The sequence below is a fragment of the Pan paniscus genome, chromosome 11 (genome assembly GCF_029289425.2).
Source record: "Pan paniscus chromosome 11, NHGRI_mPanPan1-v2.0_pri, whole genome shotgun sequence".
Classification (NCBI taxonomy): Eukaryota; Metazoa; Chordata; class Mammalia; order Primates; family Hominidae; genus Pan; species Pan paniscus.
The window spans coordinates 53,104,995-53,120,274 of record NC_073260.2 but is presented as its reverse complement, the minus strand read 5'-3'; the positions used below and the strand labels follow the sequence as shown (position 1 = coordinate 53,120,274).

Sequence of the window (15,280 nt, the reverse complement as noted above, 5' to 3'; positions counted from 1 at the left end):
AGAATGGTTTCCATTTTATAGGAATGGAAACTGAACTGCCTGAGATTAGGGGACTGCCACACAGATGGAAAACGAGGTGGGCCAGACCTTGTCTAAGTCTAGAGTTCCATTCAGTGGAAAGTCTATGTAGTTCTTGACTGCTGCTGTCCAAATATGCCTGCTTCCAAAGAAAAAACTACTGAGGGCTTTACAGTTTTACAGGGGTTTGTTAAATTCTGTTTTCAACATGTGTGTGTGTATATTTTTGCTTGTAACACTGAACTCTATTGATGTATTTATCCAGGATCTTTTCCACTCAGGAAAGATTTAAAAGTAGAAGCCATTTGTCAAACATATTTCAAGAAGAAAAATACACTGAAGTTATCTAAGAACATTTAAAAACATTTTTGCACACGGCTGATCCTGCACACATTGAGCAAGAGTTTTGTTGTTGTTGTTGTTGTTTGAGACGGAGTCTTGCTCTGTCGCTGAGGCTGGAGTGCAGTGGTGCAATCTTGGCTCACTGCAACCTCCGTCTCCTGGGTTCAAGTGATTCTCCTGCCTCAGCCTTCTGAGTAGCTGGGATTACAGATGCCCATTACCAAGCCCGGCTAATTTTTGTATTTTTAGTAGAGACGGGGTTTTGCCATGTTGGCCAGGCTGGTCTCGAACTCCTGACCTCAAGTGATCTGCCCACCTCGGCCTCCCAAAGTGCTGGGATTACAGGGGTGAGCCACTGCACCCAGCCGAGCAAGTTTTAAACATCATAGATTGGGGCCCCTGGGCCACTGGACCACTGCTATACAAAAGAGATTTCATATTTTTGTTCCTGAGAGAAGGTGGCAAGGAGAACCTTGGTAATGGGGCATTTGTACAGCTTAAGATAGATAAGCCGGCTGCACTTGAAAGATAGCTAGGCCAATGGACTTAGCAAAGAGCAGACGTTTTGGCATCCCAGCTGGGGCAGCAAGATGCGGCTGTGACCACATCCAAGTAAAGAATCGAGGGCAATCCATTATCCAGGCCTGCTGGCAAATACTGCTCATTGTCCCATGGATCCAGTGTGAGGTATTGAAAATCAAACAAAAGACCCAGTACTTTGGGCAGAAGCTACCCTAAGGATCAGATTAAAATGTAGGAAACTTTTAACATCCTTAAAGGGATACAAGAAAACATGCCTCCTATGAAAAGGAAGAGAATATAAGTAAACTAAAGAAATGAGAGGTAAAGGAAGGTCAGTGAGGTAAATTCCAGAAAATTAGAAGTGCAATGAGAAAATCCGTATTAGAAACAGGAAGCACCAGAATGACAGTAAAAATTAAGCCAGTCATGTAGAGATTAAACTCGAAGTTTTCCTAGCATGAAAAGTCACTGGATAGATGTATTTCTATATTGAGGTAATTTTCTTTCTGAATTACAGGGATAAAATTAAAAAACAGAAGCACCCAGGCAGAAAAACAAAACCTGCAAGAGAACAAAAATCAGCCTGGTCTTAGACTTGTCTTCTGCCATAATGCTAGAAAACAACAGAACAGCATCAATGGGCTTTTCAAAGAAAAGTGTGACAAGCATTGTAAGCCTAGTCGACTTTCATGCATGAGTTAAAGAGAAGAAACCAGAAGGGGGCAGCTGAGGACGGTCACGTAGAGCAGCATCAGCCCAGGTTGCGTCATTCATTAGTTTGCGTTCAAAATGAGTAGGGAATGATCACTAATTCTTTCTACCATGGCCTCCAAATTCTGAAGTCTTTAATTTCGATATGATTCGTCTTTAGCTAGACTGTCTTCAAATAATTGTTTAAAAAAGAAGGGCACAGGGATGTGCGTCTTCTGAGTCCTCAAACATCCAGAATGTTCGTCCAGCAAGCACCCCCTGAGCCTCCCTGCCTACAAATTCCCCGCCCCCCCCATCTGTGCCTTTTATAATAACAAGTTTATACGTTCCCAGAGCCTGGAACACACTGGATGTTAACACACACCAATGATTGCAAGGGCACAAGTCAAAGGGAAGTCTGTGTACACTATTTTAGGGGAGTATATTTGTCCTTTCTTCTTTTTTGTTAAACTCCTCTTACTATCATTCCCAATGTTCTCACTCCTTGATCTTTTTTTTTTTCCAGGAAATTTAGGAATCTTTCACTAGAAAATAATGTAGATAAAATTACAGGTTGAAATTTTGATTTTATTTCAAAATGATAAATAAACCGAGGCATAGTTCTGACCAGGTACTATGTCTGCAGGGCTTTTGAAATTAAAGAAACAGTCCAGGAGGGCTCCAGTCAGACCCAGAATGACACCAGCCACACTTGTGACTGGCAGAGATAACCTCTTTGATCTTCAGCAATTTTAAAAGTTCTTCATCCTAATTTCTGAGTATCATAAAAAGTAAAAAGTACTTTCATTTTATTTTTCCTTTGAAAATGTTTTTAGTGGCAAACAGGACTACTTGTTTTCCTTACTTCATTTTTATAAGCATAGTAGTTATATGTCAATTTACTTAAAATTAGAGAGGGAAACCCCAGAGACCTCAGTGGCACTGGCCATCCACTGAAGGCCCACATAAATAGGTACTCATGTTCATGTTATCATGTCTACAAATAGCAATAAAATGATGTCCGTAAATCGGAAGTACAGCAGTAGCAGTTCATACATATCTGATATGCTTTCACACCAGGATTCAGTAAACAACAATAAATATAATTTCCCCTCTTCAAAACAAAAAATGGATTTATATGGAAAAAGGGTTAATTTACTTGGGGTTTATCAGCACACCATTTTTAATGTGCTTTGAAAGAATTAAAAACCATGAAACTGTATTCACTGAATACCGGTCCATAGTTATTATTTTTTCTTTTAACGTGGCTTAAATACATACATCATGACTTTCTATTAAAATCCTTAAATCTATGGGGATGTGTGGTAGATAAGACTATATTAAAAAATTTTCCGCATTAACAATTTCATTAATTAAAAAAAAAATCTGACATTTCCCTTAAATGTTAAGTTGAAGCCTGATCTACACTGCTGTGTCCTGTGAAATGAACCTAATTTTCCGAGTGAATAGGAACGCCTGAGTGGCCATTTAGAGTGCTGCATTTTCCTTCCCTCATGATTCCTGCTGGGTCCTCTTCGCTGAGGCTTTTCCCTGAGTCATATATTTACTGGAAAGGCTACCTAGAGGAGGGGAAGAAACAAAACCCAATATAAATGAAACAAGCCTCGCTTTATGACAAAAGCCATAAAATTACTTCTTATTAAGTAGTCACAAAAACTTCATACTAGAATTGGTCACTTGTTTTGAATCAAGTAATAAGACTAGATATTGAAAAGTATATATGCACATGATTAATTAAATATAAGCTTAGTCAAAATTCTTTCTGAATGCAGACAGGTTCCTAGAGTGATCTCATTTTAATACATTTACATATTCACTATTTCCATGTTGGTACAGAGCACCAGACGAACTTAAGGTTCTGCCTTGTATAATTCAGTATCTTCATTTGCAACCAAACATAATAGATTGCAAAGAATTATCTGGCCGGAAATAAATATCTTAGATCATTACTCTGCAGATATGAAGCTGTGGATGGTAATCATTGTAGCAATAACTTATTGATATAAAAGGAAAAAAGGAAATTTATTATATTTACAGGTGGAGGACACAAATGAGGATTACTGATTAAAACCAATACCACAGAATAGTTACTAAATTTTGTTCTGGAGTCTGAACAAATAGATCAACGAAAAAACTGAAGAGACCTGAGAAATTCTTAAGTGATTATATGTAACAAAGTAATACATAATGAAGTTTGCATTTCAAACCAATGGGGGAAAGTATGAATTATTCAATAACTGTATTATGTCAAATAAGTAATTTTGGAGGGGAAGAAAGGAGGTAGTTTCCCTCCTCACACCATATCCTTCTTCTCTACCCATTTCCAAGTGAATACAGAATTAAATGTAACTATAAGAAAGTCAGAGCATAAGAAAGAGTGAGTATGTAGGTAATCCTGGGGTAGGGTAAGAGTTTCCTAAGCACACTACCATACTTAATGAACTTGTAAGTCACCAGAGAAAAGAATGAACACCAATAGATAACTAGGTAATGAAAAGGTAATATATAAAATAGAAAAAAAATGGCATAAGTATATGAAAAAATTCTATATCAGGGGTAATCAATGAAATGCAAATTAAAACTATCAATTTTTGGTTGCCAAATTATTGGAAGAAGATCAGGAGGTGGTGGGTAGAAATTCTGCTAAATAAATATTCATAAAAACCTTATAATTTAACAATGCAAAGAACTTAAAATCCAAAACTTATGATATGACCAAGTATATGAGGAACTATGCACATAATAGAATATTAGGTATACACAGAAGGATAATAATATGAAAAAACAAGGTATAAAACTATAGAAATAGCAGTTTCAAAAAACTAAAATATACCCCACCAATCATGTATTTGGTGCCTCATTTTCTTTATCTGTAAAATGAGGACAATAATACCTGCCCCCTTGAAGTTATTGTGAAGATTAGATGAATACATGTAAAGCAACTGGAATAGTACTTGGTACTAGAAAATGCTTAATAAATGTTAACTATTATTGTATTAATGTAAAAAGACAGGAAAACTTTATCCCCAAAACCTAAATAGTAGTTAATGCTAGAATGGAGGGAGTATAGATGGTTTTTATTTTCTTCATTTTACTTAACATTACTTTCTAAATTTTCCATAAGCAAACATAGTAAGTATGCAAATAAAAACATTCCCTAAACACATACTTTTCAAAGCAGGACATCGAGATAAGCAACTCACAACGAAAAATATCAGCCAGGGAATTCAGTAAGAAATTTCAGTCAGGAAGAAACAAAGTACTCTATTGTTCTACCACTGTATTATTTATGCCACAAAGTGTCTACTAGTCTGTAGGCACCCATCTTCAATATTGTGAACTGCACAAAGTATGGAGATTTGGCTTTTCAGCCAGGCGGTGGCTCATGCCTGTAATCCTAGCACTTTGGGAGACCAAGGCAGGCAGACTGCCTGAGCTCAGGAGTTCAAGATCAGCCTGGGCAACACGGTGAAACCTCGTCTCTACTAAAATACAAAAAAAAAAAAAAAATTAGCTGGGTATGGCAGCGGCACACTAGTAGTCCCAGCTACTCAGAAGGCTGAGGCGGGAGAATTGCTTGAACCCAGGAGTGGAGGTTGCAGTAAGCCAAGATCATGCCATTGCACTCCAGCCTGGGCGACAGAGCAAGACTCCATCTCAAAAAAGAAAAAAAAAAGAGACTACCTCATACTTCATACACATACAAACTCTGGATGGATTAAAGGTCTAAATAGAAAAAACAAAGTTTTAAAGCTGTTAGAAGAAAATACAGATGGATATCTTTATGACCTCAGGTTAGAGAAGAATTTCTTAAAGATGACCCTAAATTATGAACCAAATGATGATGAAAACTAATTATGGAAAACTAATAATTTGATTATCTCAAAATTAAAAACTTTGGAATGGCAATACACACAAAAAGTTTAAACAGAAGATATACTGCAGGTAGACACTTGAAATTTATCTAATAATAAAAAAGGGGTATTCAGAATAAATGAAGAATCTTTAAAAATTAATAGGGAAATAATTCAATGGGAAAATGGGCAAATGATTTTGACAGACAATTCACAGAAGAGGAACTCCAAATGGCCAATAAACATGTAAAAAGGGCCTGTAATCCCAGCATTTTGGGATGCTGAGGTGGGCGGATCACTTGAGGTCAGGAGTTCAAGGCCAGCCTGGCCAACATGGTGAAACCCTGTCTCTACTAAAAATACAAAAATTAGCCGGTTGTCATGGTATGTGCTTGTAATCCCAGCCATTCGAGAGACAGGAGGCAGGAGAATCGCTTGAATCCAGGAGGCAGACGTTGTGGGGAGCCGAGATTGTGCCATTGCACTCCAGCCTGGGCAACAAGAGTGAAACTCCATCTCAAAAAAAAAAAAAAAAAAAAAAGTAAAAGGGCCCCTTGCATCACCAGAGTCATACAAATACACATGAGAACAACACCAAAGTAGTTTTCATCCATCAGACTTGCAAAAATGAAAATTCTGAAAAATAAATAAATTAAGTATTTGGAAGGATACATAGAAATGACCCACACACTGCTGGTGGGAGTTCTAATTATTTCAGCCAATACAAGGGTAATCTGATAGAATCTAACTAAAATGCACATAAGCTATGACCTAACGATTTGACTTGTAGACACACAAACCCTAAAGAATCTCTCATACATGCTCAAGAGGACTTCCACAAGGATGTTCACTATAGCACTGTTAATAACAGCAGAATATTGAATACAACCTAAAACTGGGTAATAAATACATAGAATATTTTTTATTCACAGGGTGGAATACTGTAAAGAAAAAAACCCAAATATAAAAACAGCAACATATAAAAGTTTTAAAATAGATGAGGTCTAGCTTGTTGCCCAGTCTGGAGTGCAGTGCAGTGACTATTCACAGGCACTATCACTGCATACTACAGTGTCAGATCTCCCAGGCTCAAGCCATCCTCCTGCCTCAGCCTCCTGAGTGGCTGAGACTGCATGCCTGTGGCCACCATCCCTGGTTTGTAGGACATTCTTATTATATGCCATGATATGCCATTTTAATTTAAAAATTCACCAAGGAGAAACATATGTTAAGGAATACATATGAAAGAGTACAAAAAATGAACCAGAAGGGGCTGGGCGCAGTGGCTCACACCTGTAATCCCAGCTACTTGGGAGGCTGAGGCAGAAGAATCACTGGAACCTAGGAGGTGAAGGTTGCAGTGAGCAGAGATCACACCACTACACTCCAGCCTGGGTGACAGAGGGAGACTTTGTCTCAAAAAAAAAAAAAAAGGAGACTTGGAGACTTAACCTCATAATAATGGATGTTTCTAGGGTTGAGAGGGACATGACAGAGGAAACGATGTTGGTGATGGTACTCAAGGCACTTCCACTACCTCAGTGACAGGTCTTTTATTAAAAAAAAGAAAAAAAAAAAGGCATTGAGCCAGGCACAGGTGGCTCATGCCTGTGAGCTACTTGGGAGGCTGAGGTGGGAGGATTTCTTGAGCCCAGGAGTTCGAGGTTGCAGTGAGCTATGATTGTGCCACTGCACTCCTACCTGGGTGACAGAGTGAAACCCTTCTCTCTAAAAGAAAAAAAAAATTGAAAAACAATGCCAATTCTCTAGAAGGTAAGTTAGTTATTGTTATACTGCTCCTTGCCCGTTTCTGTTGTTCCCAAAATGTTAAACCCTTTGGTAAGTATAGTACTAGTAGTTTTACTACTGTAGCATTTAAACATGTAATCTACTATATCAGAAAAATCTTCACTATACCTGAATATAAAATATTTGCATGTAAAAAAACAAAAGTACTAGAAATAACACATGAATGAATTTTTATATAATATAGAGGAATAATATGGCATTTATAAAATTTGGTAAGCATGATAAGAAACCATGCAAAAGTTGGCTAGATCACACTATTAAAACAAACATTCATCTGTATGGCAAACACATATAAGTGAGGTTAAAATAATAAACTAGGCCGGGTGGAGTGGCTCATGCCTGTAATCCCAACACTTCTGGAAACTGAGGAGGATCATCTGAGCCCAAGAGTTCAAGACGAGCCTGGGCAACATGGCGAGACCCTGTCTCTACAGAAAATTTTAAAAAATCAGCTGGGTGTGGTGTCACTAGCTTATGGTCCCAGCTACTCGGGAGACTGAGATGGGAGGATCGCTTGAGAGTTCAAGGCTGTAGTGAGCTATAATTGAGCCACTGCACTCCAGCCTGGGCGACAGTGAGACCCTGTCAAGAATACTCCAATACAAAAGTACAAAGAAAGATAGATGAAATCATGTAAAAAAAATGGTAAAGTTCAATGGTAATAATAGGAATTCAAGCAGGTGTAAAATGAAAAAAGACTATCCCAATGAAGTCAGGGTATGGGAAACAATATCACTGACTCTCTGGGATTGTCAACAATCACAATTTGGGAATATTGGCATCACTGTCAAAATGTGCATACTTTTAAACCTATCATTCTTATGAGCGGGAATTTATCCTGATGAAATAACTAGACAAATATGCAACTATTCATTAGAGTGTTTTATATAAATGATGCTCTTCCAACCTGGGCCCATGTGTTCCTGAGCCTACCTGACAGGGCATGTGGCTTGATCTCGGCTCACTGCAGCCTCCACCTCCCAGGTTCAAGTGATTCTCCTGCCCTCAGCCTCCTGAGCAGCTGGGATTATAGGCGCACACCAGTACACCTGACTAAATCTGTCTTTTTAGTAGAGATGGGGTTTCACCATGTTGGCCAGGCTGGTCTCGGAACTCCCAACCTCAGGTGATCCACCCGCCTCGGTGTCTCAAAGTACTAGGATTATAGGCGTGAGCCACGGCGCCCAGCCACAAGGATAGTTTTAAGAGAGTCAATTTCTAGCTCTTCAACTTCCATGTGTACTCTTTCTTAAAAATTATATGCCTGTGAATGCCTTTGTGGTCAAGGCTTAGGCTGGTTTTCAGGAATCACTCCACCTGTCCTTTCTAACTCCCCTTTCACAATTATTCACCTACTTTACAAAAGAAAGGCGTATCTCCTAACCAGCCAAATCCTACTGTGGTGTATTGCCATGAGGCAAAAAAAAAAAAAAAAACCCAGAGAAGAGGAGAGGCAAACAAAATGCTGGTGTCTGTGGTGAATGTAAATGCCTCTAATAAAAATCCAAATTTTTAGCTTTCATAAAATTACATTGATAGTGGATGATCATTACAAATAATTTTTCATGATATATCACTGTGATTTTTTGTCATGTAATTAAGAAGGAATCAAAATAATTGAGTGGCACTATTGTAATATATCTTCTATTCCCAAACTCAAAGTATTTCTATTATTTTTAATTTGCTATCATAAAGAATATTGGGGTTTTTCCGTTTTTATCAACTATAAAAACAAAAAAAATTAGGGATAGAAAAGGAACAGTTTCATTCACGCAGTAAATAATGTCGACCCAAAGATACGTGAATGTATAGGGAAAAAATCTCATCTTTCTTATTAAATAAAAGTCGTTGTAAGTAAACATAAAAAGTAATTATTATTAATATTTGTTTATTATTATTATTATATTTTAAGTTTTAGGGTACATGTGCACAACATGCAGGTTTGTTACATATGTATACATGTGCCATGTTGGTGTGCTGCACCCATTAACTCATCATTTAGCATTAGGTATTAAAAAAAAGTAATTTTTAATTAAAATTTGTAACATTTGTTTTGATCAATTATATATTCTAATAATTGTGAAAACTCAATATAGAAGATATTTTCATCCTTTGAGATTTAATAAAAAGCTTAAAAATTCAATTTATAGAAAATAGGGCCTAGCTTGTCGCCCCTGTCATTTTTATTGCAGATAAGCATGATAAGCTACTCAATAAAATATTTGAAAATATGTGTAATAAAAATATATCATCTCAGGGAGAAGTTCAAACAAACAAACAAAATATATCATCTTATGCTGAAATTCTGTAGAAGTACAACAAAGGAATTCAAGGAGGAAAGGGAAATGATATATAATTTTTGCCTGTTAAAGAAGAGCTGAGCTGTATATAAATGATGGTGGGTATGAAAAAGCAATAATATTTATACTTCATTTGATACATTTAAGGCTGATTTAAAAGTTTTATTTTAAAATGTCAATATTTACAGCCCCCCTCCCCCAAGAAATTACATGCTTTGCAACTACAATGAAAGATTTAGATATCAACTTTAAAAATGTACAAGGAAATATATGGACTTTCAATATTTTGGGAAAGAATATGCAAGCACAAGTTGTGAAGACACTTGATATATCAAATATGTGAAAACAGCCAGTCCATTAATAAGACATGATTAAATAAACAATGGTATATTAATACACTAGAATATTCAAAGAAGGGTATCAACAAGAATGATCTATATTCACTGACAATGAGCTCTCCCCATACTATTTTAAAAAGTATTTCTATTATTTTAAGCTTATTATCATAAAGAACGCTGGTTTTCGTTTTTTAAAATAAGCAGGCTTTAAAATTCTGGTCAATGATAAAAGCTGTAAAAGAATACATCACCATGAGGGCAAAAAGACATCCACCAATCTCTTACAGCAACTCCAATTTTTCAGATTTCAAGCCATGAGATTAAAATGGAATAAATAAATAGACAGAGGTAGTTTTTTTTTTTTTGTTTTTTGTTTTTTCGGTAATTTTCTTTACCAAAAAAAGGGTAGGAAGGTTAAGGAATAGAAAAAAACATTAGTTTTCTGAGATTCTCATACTGAATAAATTGTCATACATAAACCAGAGTCATTAACTTAAGCATAAAAATCAGTTTATCACTGTGGTACCACAATCTCTACATACTTATGTTAAAAATTTCCATTATTTGTTTGTCCTATAAGTTAGAAGAGAGAAATTACAGCAAGTGTTTGTTAACCACAGTAACAAAGGGCAGTGATAATTTATTGAGTGATGAGATGTGTCGGATGCTGTGTTAAGTGCTTTATCTACATGAACTTAATCCTTACAATAGTCCTGTGAGGTGTTAGCACCAATTTGCCAAAAAGGAAACTGAGGCACAGAGAGGTTGCATAACTTGACAGAGGTCACACAACTAGTAAATGGTTGGGCTGGATTTCAAACTCAAGTGTCTCACTCTAAAACTCATGTTCTTGACCATTCTCCTGCTTTGTCTTTTTATTCCTTCCAAATAAGTTCACCTCTAATCAATAAAACCTACTGAATATCTAAGGCATTATGTGTGGGGGATAGAGGGGGAGGGAGGTAACAACGAAGAGCAAGGACATTCATGGGATTTTCTATCTACTGTGATCTCCTTTGGGAGTAAAGAACTATATGCAACCTAGAGGAAAGGATGGGGGTAGGTATCAGGAGAGGAAAGAGAACTTGACTGAGTGCCTACTCTGGGCAGTACTTTAATCTTCTTAGCACCCTATGAGATAAACGGTGTTAACACCAATTTTATAGATGACATATCTGGAGCTCAGAGAAACCACATCTCTTGCCTAAGGTCAATACACCATATATGAGAGTAGGGGCTGTCCGTATCAACATGCTTTCTTGAGAAACTACAAGTGGGCCAAAGACATACTTAGTACTATGGAAAGGAAGAGCTGTGGGGAAATTACCACCACTTACAGGTGAGATACAGTTCACATTTATAACAACATAGATAATTTGGATACATATAAGACAGATAAACTAGACAGTTATATCATCTGACATATACTTATTTGGAAGAGTCTGATTTATTGGATAGGATCGATTTTAACCACCTATAAATGTTTTCTTTTTTCTGGTATAAAGTAACATAATTATTGCAATACATTTTTCCTGTAGTAAATTTAAGTTAATACTTTTTTTCCAGTTGCTCAAAAGATTTATAAATATGTAGGTTTTTTACTCAGAAGATAATTACAGAAATCGTAACTTACTGTCAATGCTATTTCTAGGTGTATGCCTAGCATCTATATTTCTCTCTCAACTGAACAATGCTGGCACTGGAAGACTTGGTGATACCCTGAAGGAATAATAACATCAATGCAATCACCACCATGAACCTTTTCTCCTTTGCTCTGCTCTCACTATATGCAGGCGCTGTTCTAAGTACTTTTACATGGATTTCTCAACATCCCTGTCAGGTATTATTATTACCCCCTTTTTACACATGAGAAAACTGAGGCATATGGAGGATAAGGCAGTCTCTCAGGATCACAAAGCTAGAAATTACACCCACGTAATTGTAAACACTATGCTACGTTATTCTCGGCAAAATGAACACCTTGGCTACGCAAGAATTAGTTTTGTTTCCCTATATAAAAAGTGTTTAGAAAGTATCTGCTCAAGGCTGAAGCTTATGGCCAGGTGTGGCGGCTCATATCTATCATTTTAGTATTTTGGGAGGCCAAGGTGGGAGGATCACATGAGGCCCGGAGTTCAAGACCAGTCTGGGCAACATAGTGAGACCACATCTCTACAAATCGGGAGGCTGAGATGGCTTGGTTTCTAAGTAGCTACCTGCCTCCACACAGGAGCCATAATGAACCTTTTAAAACAGAATTCAGATAATATCACTCCTTGGCTCAAAACCCTACAATAGTCTCTCATTTCACTTAGAGGGAGAAAAAAACCAACAAAAACGGTACCTACCACTGCTGAAGGCGCTTCATAACCCAGATCTATCCACCCTCTGATTTCACCTCTACCACTCACTCACCCTTCTGCCTGCTCCACTTTTTTTTTTTTTTTTTTCAAATTTCTTCTGTCTCTCGAGTTTCCAATCCTGTTCCACTCCTGCCACACTGCCTCAGTGATGCTGCAGGACAACACCTGTTTCCATCTCTGAGTTTACCAGTCTAACACCAATTTCCCCCGACTGGCCCCTTTGTTTCATTTGATTCTTTGCTTAAATGTTACTTTACCAGAGAGGCTGCCTCCTTAGCCAACCATTCTCTTTCCCTTTTCTTGTTTTGTTATTTCTTCCTAGCATTTGCCACCACATGACATATTATCTCTGTATCTCTTTATTGTCTACCTCTTCTGAAAAGGATGCAGAGTAAATGAGAGAAGGGGCTTTGCTTGTTCACTGCTGTATCTTCAGTGTTGAGGCTGGTGTCCTGAACTTGGAAAGGGAGGGGAGAGGCTGGATAACTATTTGTTGAAAGAATGAATAAATGAAGTAGCTGAGAGGTAACAGTGGAGTTCAGGCTAGAGATTAGTTTTTTTCCTTACTTTGTGTGTGGCAAATACTCTCCAGGAGGAGAAAACACTGCTGGCAAGACAGCAGCAACAAAAAGCACGGGACTGGAACAAATAATTGAAGACTCTGGTTGCCACTCATGGGTGGTATAAACATCACTTGGAATTTACAAAACACACAGGCCCATGCTTAACCACTGAAGAATTAGCTTTAGGAAATAAAGGTAGAGGATGGGCAACTATATGTTTTAAAGTTCCCCCAAGTGATTCTGATGTCCAATCCCTGTTAAAAGCACATATTCGGAGAAAAAGTCTCAAAAGGCATGTGGTAAAGTATGCAGTAAATAAAATAACACACATTTGTTTTTTTTAAAACCCACATACCTGACTGGGGACTCAAAAATATTGTTGTTTTTTGTTTCTTTTTGTCTTCATGTAAAAGCACTGCCTAAAAAATGAAATAGACTGGTTTACAAAATCGAAAGGAAGAGCATCTGAAACAGCCTTAAAACCGAAACCATATCCAAGGAGAGCTGAAATAAGGCATGTGGGTGGCAGAATTTTGCAAGTTAACTGAAAAGCAAGACCATGGGCAGGAGTTCTGAAACAAGGCCCCGCCATCTGGTGCCCAGTAAGCCTCACCACGCACCACACCCGCGCAGGACAGACAGGAGTGCTGCAGGTCAGCCAGAGGAAGGAGGGCCCGCACTGCCAGCACAGCGCAAGGACATGGTGCAGAGCTGAGAGCACTCAGGGAGCAGCTCCTGAGTGAACAGATGACAGACACGCCTCCTTCTCCGTTTGAGCTAGGTTTACCTGAACAAATAAACCAGTTGGTTTCAATGGGACAGGTGAGGGTGATCCAAACATACAATCTGATTTAGACATTCCTAAAAAAGAAATTAGCACTTTTTGTTCCTACTTTAAATTGAAAGCAGTAGCCCTGTTTTCAAACTTTCACAGAGAGACTGTCTGTTGGTGTGACAGAAGCTCCACTCAGTATATTGTGTGGACAAAGGAGCAATATATCTGAAGAAACAAGAGAGAGCAGCATAATTTTGAGAGAGGAAGAAGCAGCTGATTATTTTTGAACTGCCACCAAAGGAAATTCCCTGTATCTATCCCCATGCCTCCACTGTCATTTCACTTTTAAAATATGATGACTACTAACTTTAATGTGTCAAGACTGCATTCTGAAGGGACCACATTTCTAGATAAGTGCTCTTCCTTATGCTTGATAATTCCCCTGCCACCCGGACTACCCGCCCCGCATCTTTTTGAGTTGCTGCTGTCCCCACAGGCTGCCAAAATCATTGGTCTAACTGTTATGAGAGCTTCCCTAGTACACAACTTAAAACTTGCTGCTAGCGAGAAAAAAGAAATTCATCAAAGCTGGGGCAAATTCTCCACTTTGTTGTACCAAAGAGGAAGACTGTAATAATGTTTCAGTCATGAGTAATCAACACAGGCCTCGAGTAATTTTAGGAATAATTTTGGGAATACTATTTAAAAGTTATCTATACTATTTACAGTTTCCTTACCTGTAAAACAGCAGGTATTAATGTATTTAATGAAGCTGTTGTAAAAATTAAATGAAATTATCCATGTAAAGTACTTAAAATAGTGCCTAACTCATAGTGAATGCTCAATGAATGTTAGCAACTATTATTATTGTAATTTCTTTTAAATACATTTTCCTCTTAAAACAACAAAAGAAAATCACTTTATTCTGGTATATGTCCCATGTGAGCAGCTAAAGCTGTATCTTTCATAAACATTTAAACCCTACTCTAAAAATAATAGATAAAATTTTTTAAGTATTTTTCTTTTCATATAAAGCTCCTTTAAAAAAGAATGGGTATGATCTAAAAATCTCCTGTCTTAAAAAAAGATACACTATATTGCTGAATATGATAAAATAAAATAGAAGAGAGGTATTCTTGTTCCAAGAACTATACACATGGAGTATTTTAAGGAAACTGTAAAGCAGCTGACACTTTATGCTGTCCACAAACATATATATACAACTGAGGATAGTGACAGGATTGACTACTTTAATTAGAAAAAAATTACTTCCCAATATTTCTTTTCTATGCTTATCAAATTTCATCACTTGCACAGTTCTGAGAAGTGAGAATGTAAATTGCTTTGTAAATCATTACTTATTATACACACACAAGGTACCCTTATAGTTAGTAGTCCGTTTAAAAGGTGCCCACAATAGACATTTCACCCATTTAGCAAAAATGGCCAATTTGTATTTAACAACTCAAAGGGGCCAGATTTGTGGATGGTGTTGTTAATGACTGCTAATAGATATTTTCTTCGTCATAAGAATAATCATGCTCACTTGTAGAAAATCAAAATGACAAAATCTACAGAAAAAAATCTTCCATAATTCCCCTCTGCAGATTCACCCACTGCTAACTATGCAGCCTATTTCTTTCTGTTCCCTTTTCTATGCATGTGCCTGTGTGTGGCTCACCTGT

General features: G+C 37.3%; 1 protein-coding gene across 5 annotated transcripts in view; it reads right to left on the bottom strand.

The window, feature by feature from the left end:
- Window positions 1-2,139: 2,139 nt before the first annotated feature.
- Window positions 2,140-15,280, bottom strand: part of TUT7 (terminal uridylyl transferase 7) — a 65,170-nt gene continuing 52,029 nt past the window's right edge. For 2 of the 5 annotated variants that reach the window (XM_063593960.1, XM_063593961.1), the window contains exons 27-29: window positions 13,608-13,681; window positions 13,176-13,239; window positions 2,140-3,152 (exon numbers count right to left, since the gene is read on the bottom strand). In XM_063593960.1, coding sequence (XP_063450030.1) covers window positions 3,085-3,152; window positions 13,176-13,239; window positions 13,608-13,681 — 206 coding nt within the window. In that variant the 3' untranslated portion in view covers window positions 2,140-3,084. The remainder of the gene's footprint in view (window positions 3,153-13,175; window positions 13,240-13,607; window positions 13,682-15,280) is intronic. The other 3 variants (XM_003806684.4, XM_034967635.3, XM_034967636.3) reach the window with 2 other exon arrangements.